General features: G+C 51.4%; 5 protein-coding genes across 5 annotated transcripts; all 5 read right to left on the bottom strand.

Moving 5' to 3' along the window:
- Window positions 1–118: 118 nt before the first annotated feature.
- On the bottom strand, window positions 119–1,186 carry SETTUDRAFT_166921 (uncharacterized protein). Its single transcript, XM_008023553.1, has 2 exons — window positions 855–1,186; window positions 119–775 (listed from the first exon to the last, which is right to left on the bottom strand). The coding sequence occupies exons 1-2, from the start codon at window positions 1,154–1,156 to the stop codon at window positions 202–204; spliced, it is 876 nt and encodes a 291-aa protein (XP_008021744.1). The 5' UTR covers window positions 1,157–1,186; the 3' UTR covers window positions 119–201.
- Window positions 1,187–1,337: 151 nt separating this feature from the next.
- On the bottom strand, window positions 1,338–2,927 carry SETTUDRAFT_166919 (uncharacterized protein). Its single transcript, XM_008023552.1, has 2 exons — window positions 2,841–2,927; window positions 1,338–2,766 (listed from the first exon to the last, which is right to left on the bottom strand). Exons 1-2 carry the CDS (start codon window positions 2,893–2,895, stop codon window positions 1,427–1,429), a joined length of 1,395 nt encoding a protein of 464 aa, XP_008021743.1. The 5' UTR covers window positions 2,896–2,927; the 3' UTR covers window positions 1,338–1,426.
- A 352-nt stretch (window positions 2,928–3,279) lies between these two features.
- On the bottom strand, window positions 3,280–3,609 carry SETTUDRAFT_36575 (uncharacterized protein; the record flags this gene model as incomplete). Its single annotated transcript, XM_008023127.1, has 1 exon — window positions 3,280–3,609. The coding sequence occupies one exon, from the start codon at window positions 3,607–3,609 to the stop codon at window positions 3,280–3,282; it is 330 nt and encodes a 109-aa protein (XP_008021318.1).
- A 216-nt stretch (window positions 3,610–3,825) lies between these two features.
- SETTUDRAFT_182526 (uncharacterized protein) lies at window positions 3,826–4,464 on the bottom strand (the record flags this gene model as incomplete). The annotated part of the gene is made up of 1 exon (XM_008023551.1): window positions 3,826–4,464. The coding sequence occupies one exon, from the start codon at window positions 4,462–4,464 to the stop codon at window positions 3,994–3,996; it is 471 nt and encodes a 156-aa protein (XP_008021742.1). The 3' UTR covers window positions 3,826–3,993.
- An 871-nt stretch (window positions 4,465–5,335) lies between these two features.
- On the bottom strand, window positions 5,336–6,975 carry SETTUDRAFT_166918 (uncharacterized protein). The gene is made up of 2 exons (XM_008023550.1): window positions 5,762–6,975; window positions 5,336–5,713 (listed from the first exon to the last, which is right to left on the bottom strand). Exons 1-2 carry the CDS (start codon window positions 6,954–6,956, stop codon window positions 5,436–5,438), a joined length of 1,473 nt encoding a protein of 490 aa, XP_008021741.1. The 5' UTR covers window positions 6,957–6,975; the 3' UTR covers window positions 5,336–5,435.
- Between the last annotated feature and the right edge of the window lie 385 nt (window positions 6,976–7,360).

Below are 7,360 nucleotides of genomic sequence, written 5' to 3'. Positions count from 1 at the left end.
TGTTACCCCTATATCTGATAGAAAATTGACGAGTTTTGATGAAAGATTTCTGCTTAAAAGTTGGTGTGTGTGTGTACGTACAGCATAGGGAAGTGGTGAATGTGATTATCTGTACCGATATGAAGAGAATAATTAGACAAATCCACACAAATAGAGGCTAGTACTTGATATTGAGAGGTAGACAAACGTAATCTACACCCACTACTCCCAGAACGCTACAATCCTCGTCTCAATACTCTCCCTCGGCGCCTCGCGCTCACTCCCAGGCAGTCTAAACGCCGTATGCGGACACCTCCACCCAGGCAACGCCCTCTCGGTGTCATACCCCTTGAAGACAACCATTTCCCACGGCTGCATCTCACTCATGTACCACCACTCATGCACCTGTCTGGCCTGCTCACCATGGCTCATGACGTAGTTCTCGCTCTTGTTCCCCGTGCGGCTGAACTCGCGCTGGCGGATCTGGTAATCCGAGTCGGGGACGGTAGCAGCGTCGCACACGGCGAGAGGGTCTTTTCGCACTGTTTTCAGAGGCCGCCACGCGCCCAGGAAGGCGAAGCGCCGGCTGCTGGGAAATAGGGCGGAGATGTGGGGAGGCAGGTCGAGCTCGATCTGGGTACCAGCCATGGCAGAAGCACTGCCCGCGTAGTCGACATGCGGGTGCCCAGACGGTATGTCTTGCCAACGGCCTTTGCTATCGAGGATGCCTTTTTCGTTTGGCGATGAGTGCGCACGCATTACGTGGTTGAATCCATAGGCGGTTGTTGCGCCGGTCCTGTTTGGGTGATGCATTAGTATTTCTTGCCTCTTCGCTCAGACGGTATTCTTGGTGGATTCAGAGCGGGAGATGTTACAAGTTCTTTACTATTTCTTCCACTTCTGGGTAGTACTCGCGCTTGACGTCTTCTTCCGTGCTTTCACGGCCAACCCGGTCTTTCTGGGGTAATGTGACGAATTTGAATCCATTCTCATCAAGATCAAACGTTCTATTGCTCGTTCGTACATCCCTAATGAGCATCTGACGAGTGTATTCGTTGTGGTCATCCAAGAATGGCGTTTTCCACGCGGACTTGGGTATCGGAATACCTGTAGCCGGAAAGTAGTTGATCGGAGCAACAACGTCGCCGCTGTGCGAATCTCGACGCGTTCCAGGCATACTTGCGAAAATGCTCGAGGCAAAAGTCGCGGATCAGAACTCAACATTCGTGAGGTAAAAACCTCATCTCGTGCCACACTGTCACATCATCATACATATAGGCGGACCCGCGCCTAACGAAGTGGGGTAAGTGCTGACATAGTGCAGCAACATATGCGTGGGCAAGTTATTGAACCTTCAGTCGTATGATTGCCATGTCTCATATCTCGTTAGTTATAATGCCGCGGATGCCACGGCTCTTGTCTATCTTGGTATTGGCACAGCCTTCTCCTAAAGAAGCTGCTTCAGAATATCTATCTGCTCCATGACAGCGCTCTTGCTTGTACCGCCAGTGGCATTCTTCAGCTCGACTGCGCGTTCGTAGTCTAAGCATTCTACAACATCATCACCAAGCCTGGAATCGATGCCCTTGAGCTGTTCAAGACTCAGCTTGTCCATGGGCACGTTCTCCTGCTCTGCCAGTGCAACCACGCGGCCAGAGATGTGGTGACCCTCACGGAATGGCACGCCCTTCCTGACGAGGTAGTCTGCGAATTCTGTTGCCAGCATCTCCGGAGCCAATGCAGCATGCATCTTGTCTGCGTTGATGCTGAGAGTAGACAAAACGCCAGTGGCGATCTGAATCGAGTCACTGACCGTCTTGATGTGATCGATGAGGGGCTCAACGGACTCTTGGAGATCCTTGTTGTAGGTTGTGGGGAGGCCCTTGATGGTGACGTAAAGGCCCGCCATGTGTCCGAATGCACGACCGCTCTTACCACGGATCAATTCGAGCGAATCTGCGTTCTTCTTCTGGGGCATCAACGAGCTGCCGGTCGAGTACGCGTCAGCTAGCCGCACAAAGCCAAACTCCAGACTCGAGTAGATGATCAAGTCCTCTGCCCAGCGAGACATCTTCAGCATGAAGCTGGATCCCCACTGCAGAGTCTCGAAGACGAAGTCGCGATCTCCGACAGCGTTCAAAGAATTGGGAAGGAGGCCTTCGAAACCGAGTTCCTGGGCCATGGCCACGCGGTCGATGTTGAACGGGTTGCCCGCAAGCGCACCGCAGCCGAGCGGGGATCGGTTGACGCGCTTGATCACCTCACGCAGACGCTCCAGTTCAGATGCAAAAGCGGTTGCGTGCGAAAGAATCCAGTGCGACCAGCGCACGGGCTGGGCTTTCTGGAGATGGGTGTAGCCGGGCATGAGCACGTCAATCTCGGCCTCTGCGCGCTGGACCGAAGTCTTGATCAGGAGCTTGAGATATTCCTCGAGTGTCTTGAGCTGCTCGCGCAGCCATAAGCGCATGTCGGTTGCGACTTGCTCATTCCTGCTTCGGCCAGTGTGGAGCTTTCCGCCAATGTCTTTGCCGATGATCTCGCTCAGCCTCCGTTCGTTGGCCGTGTGGATGTCCTCGTCGTTTGCCTTGACCTCGAATGTGTTTGACGCCCACTCTTGCTTGATCTGCGCCAGTCCTTGCTCGATGGCAGCGAACTCGTCGGCGGTGAGGATGCCATTGTTCTTGTTGGCGCGCGCAAAAGCAACTGAGCCAGCAATGTCTTCGGCGTAGAAGAGGCGGTCGTAGGGCAGCGAGGCGTTGTACTGCTCCATGACGGGGTCGAGGCCCTCTGTGCGTGCGTCTTAGTATCCAGTCATGCCTACCCCGTCTCCGTGGTTCAGTCGAGTCATTGGGAGCACATACGCGTGAAACGGCCGCCCCAGAGCATGTTCTCAGCCACCTTCTTCTCGGAAGCCATCTTGTATACGCGGAAAAGGGAGACCTGGGTGAATTGGAGTGTGACTGTTTGCGCGCTCCCGAAAAAAAGTTACTTATGACGGTCCTGCATCGGCGGCAAGGGTCTGTGATGGCGCTAGCCACTGCGGGGAACCATCCAAGCCCCGCCTTTGGCCCTCATTCACACAACGCTCATCACCAACACAAAAGGTATACAAGGTATACTTGCGTAACAAGGGCACTGGTTTGAATCTCCTTAACTTCGTGTTATCCATATCCATATTTCATACTTGTGAAAAAAACTCCATTGCATATGTTACCAAAACCAATGCCACCAAGTCATCCCAGAACACTTACTTACCCAGGCCGTTGCCTGCAGACTGCCCTAATGTTTTAATAAACCCCTTTACATGACTCCACACTCCTTCCAATCTTTCAGACCTTTGGGCATCTTTAGTACTGCATCATCATCGTCACCTGGAAAGGGGGTCTTCCTCCTCAAATAGTCCGGCCCATGACAAGTACCACTGTCTTTGCGCACATTGGCTTTACTCACAATTCCGCCATCTGGCTGCGCTTCCAGCTGATGTTGCGTCTCCATAAACAAGTCTACAGATGCTTGTTTCTCTGCTTGCGCTTCCATCGAGTTGAACATAGCGCGGGGTAATATGTGTCTGGGTGCTGGATGGATTAGTGGTTGCTCGCACCATCTAGTAACATGCGGTTTGTCTGCCATTGTGATGGATGTTCAGTTGGAATAGCTTGTCTCTTCTTATGTTTTTTTGAGAAAATAGTTCTTAAAAATGGATAATTTAATACCATCTGCAACAGTCGCAGTGTGAACATACATTTGCGACTGGTGGCTGTTTGGTGTACAGCTCATTTCATAATGCATTTTGGAATAATGTCGAGGATGTACGACCGAATACCATGATGGATGTATTGTTAAGATGCAAACGATTCCTTGATTGAACAATGCAGTCTAACTCCAAACTATGCGTCGTGATTCATTACCATCAGCATCAGCGCTGATGCGAAAATTGAGTATGCAATATCATCGCGGATCCCAACTCTTGTCAAGCGATGTAGTCTTCTTCCCCCCTGCAGCGATGCCTCATCTTCACATAAAGGCACCAACAACACTCAAAGCCATCAAGATGGAAAGGGCCCAACTTCCACTTCCGCTAATCCTCAATCCAGCACTCGCATACGATCCCTCGTTGCCGCCGGTGGCCCTTCTCGCGCTGCGCGCCTTCTGCACATTGAAGCATCCAAACATGCCTTTTCCACTTGCACTCTCTTTTTCAAATGCCGCCATCTTCTCAGCAAGGCAGCTTTGAACAATGTCCGGGGAGTCAGTTATGCAGTACTGAAAGCAGTCGTCGTTGTCCTCTGAGTTGACGATGACAGGTTTGGAAGTAGCAGAACCTGGGGAGGATGCTGTTTCTGGCGCGGAATACGTGGCAATGGTATTGATGTGTCCGTTGCAGCAAGCATCCAGAATCGAGCTGTTGGAACCGCCAATGGGAACAGCACACGAAGGGTGGGTGGTGGGTGGTTGTGGGATCGAGGTAACAGGCTGGCAGAACATGGTGGCCGTCTTGTATCTTGGTATAATGTTTGTACGAAAAAGCGGACTGTCCAAGTTGTAATGGGTATCGTGTAGTCGGTCGAGATTTGCGATTTCAGTGATGTTATTAGACACGGCTCGCGTGTAAACAACCAGACCTTTAGAAAGAGGATGCAGAGATTCTTTGTATGAAATAAAGATGAGACTCCGATGAAATGCTGATGAGAGAAAAACAAACGAGGTGACTCTTTGGAAAAGTGATTTTTGTATGGAGTTGTTCACAGAACACACTCGAAACAGTCAAGGAAAAAAACCAATGAAAATGACACAAGGAGAGATGAATTGTCGAGGCTGCTGGATGCTCTCACTGCTGAGTGCAGAGCCGCATTCATATGTACCGAACGACTTCTAAGAATATCCGGGTGGATAGGCGGGTAGAAGGGCCAGCGTGAGGCCTAGCGTTACGCGCCCACGGCTCGCCTGTGCCACGTCTTTGGTTGGCCTGCAGCGTTCGACGAGACAACGCGCTAAATGCTCGGCTGTGCCCGAAACACCTTGTTCTGTTGTGTTTGAAACGTTGCCATGCCCATTTCTCTTAGCCTTTATGCTTTGGCCAGTCCAATGAGCTGTAGGAATGCATTGGGAGGTACCTGGTCACGTGCGGCACAGCGAATGCCCACGCGCTTACTTCGCGAAATTGCTGGTGGGTCTCAAGATCCAAACAGGCGTCTTGAAAGGCCATTGGGCTCTGGCAGCCTTGTTTTGTCGATTCACGGCGGAAAGACGGCAATTTGTGAGACTTATGTGGCGGGCCTGAGGCTGTGAGTGCGCTTACTGAAGGATGCTGGTATACGGCTCATGCTTTCGCGGCATGTGGCTGCTCTTGCGGCCTTCCAATCGTTGATTCGCTCTGCCACAGCCGCTTTCTATGTACCATGCAGGAAATCGAGCGGCCGCAATGCCAGAATATCCAGGACGTCGAATGTTGAACATTAATCACTTCCACTTTCATCTTCGTGCGCGCTTGCCCAAGGACTTCTTTTGCGTAGTGACGCTCCTCGCTTTTCGAGTACAAACGGTATAGGTGCTAAGCAAATCGCGAGGGCCATGAGTACTAGGCTTGCGTTTCTCGTGCCCATGTTCAGAAACAGATGCCTTCCTACCAGTGGAAATCCAGCTCCAGCCAGATTGCGAATTAGTCCAATGCCAGCAAGCGCCGATGCAGAGTATGTTTTGTAGGCATCTTCCGTATATGTGAGGGTCATGAGTACTAGATAGGACATGAGCAGATGGCTTTCGGTAGAGGAGGAATACTCACTTAGGGTATAAAAAGACCAGCCCCAAAATGCGCTAGCAACCACTGCAAACGACGGGTGTATTTGCGGCATAGCTGTGAGTGCGAAAGCCAGAAGCGATACTGGCAGCACGATGGCAGCTACTTCCGCGTAATGTACCCTTGCCTCTGGGACATCGTGACGGTCAGCTTGAGCCACACGCCGTTGATAGTATTTTTCTTGAAAGGTGTTAGTCATGAGACCGACTGTGATGCCGACGACAATCCCAAGAAAGCAGATGCCCACGCCGACTGTATCAAACCCATATCCATCAGGCCCAAAAATCATATGGAATGCGCCGTTGAACAAGAAGGAAAGGCCGTACAAGAATCCGTTGTAAAGAGCACCAAACTGAACAATGGCCTCACTACCTAAGAATCGGAAAGGCCTGGCTAGTGCGGTTCCGAATAATTGTTTCACTCCTCGTTGCTTCAGCTCGTCTGGCAACTCCAAACTGTCGTCTCCTGTTGCTTGACTCAACTCTCTTGCCCTTCGCAGCAAAATAACGCTGTGTCGAGTCTCTCCCAAAACGCAGAGCACCGTAGTCATGATAATCCAAAACACAAAGCAGATCAGTAGCATGACGCGAAACACGCTGTGCCACGATCGGCCCTGTGCGATGAAGGAGAAGAGCACAAATCCAGTAGGGCTTCCGCCGGTGGCCGCCCAGAGAAACCACGACATGGCCGGCCCTGTGTCATTGTGGTGAAAAAGATCCGCGATAGTACCGCCAAAGTTGGATATGGTTGTCGAAGAAAAATAGCCGGAAAAGAACCTCAGGACCAGGAAAACGCCTAGACTCCCAACGTATGTCGTTCCCAATAGCAAAAGCAGGAAGATTGCATACGACAAGATGTAGATGGGCCTTCTTCCATAGTACTCTGACAGTGGCGCCAGCGTCGTTGGTCCAAAGGCCAATCCAAGCACGTACATGCTCAGCCCCAGCAACGCAACGCTTGGTGATACGCCCATGTCTTTTGCAAAGTCGCTCGCTACAGGACTAAACCCGCTTGCGCCCCAAGAGACACTGAGATCTATGGGTATTATTGCAGCGACCATGAGCCATTTTCGCGCTGTCGACCAGTTGCGTGGGTCTTCTGGATCGTTGGGTTTGAACGATATGATATTGACTGGCGGCCTTGGGAGCAAGGGTTCTCTCTCGGCTGGGGTGGCGCTCATGTTGGTGTTGGCATAGACGGCTTGGGGACAGGGAGTAGTTGCCACATGGGAGCTTCAACATGCGCCTGGAACAACTGCTGGAAGTAAAAGGGACGGTAGCTTGGTGCAATTCGCCGATGATGACGTAGTCATGACCTCATCAGACACTATCCATATGGACTCCAGAGCCTCGACACCACTGGACGCACGTATAGCAATACTCGATATCTTTTTTCTGCATTTGGAGTATCGCGAGTCAGCGACTCAGGCTATCAAATGCAGACCTCCGTTATCACGTCATGTTGTGCCGAGCAAACCCCGTCTCTTACGAGGTCCCAGGATTCTGGTAACCAGCTCTTGTACGAGTCGTATTGTAACTCGCAGGGTTATAACAGCTCTGGTATTAACCATGCAACCACCATCTA

The sequence above is a fragment of the Exserohilum turcica genome (assembly GCF_000359705.1).
Source record: "Exserohilum turcica Et28A unplaced genomic scaffold SETTUscaffold_10, whole genome shotgun sequence".
Taxonomy (NCBI): Eukaryota; Fungi; Ascomycota; class Dothideomycetes; order Pleosporales; family Pleosporaceae; genus Exserohilum; species Exserohilum turcicum.
This window is presented reverse-complemented; position numbering and strand designations above follow the sequence as displayed.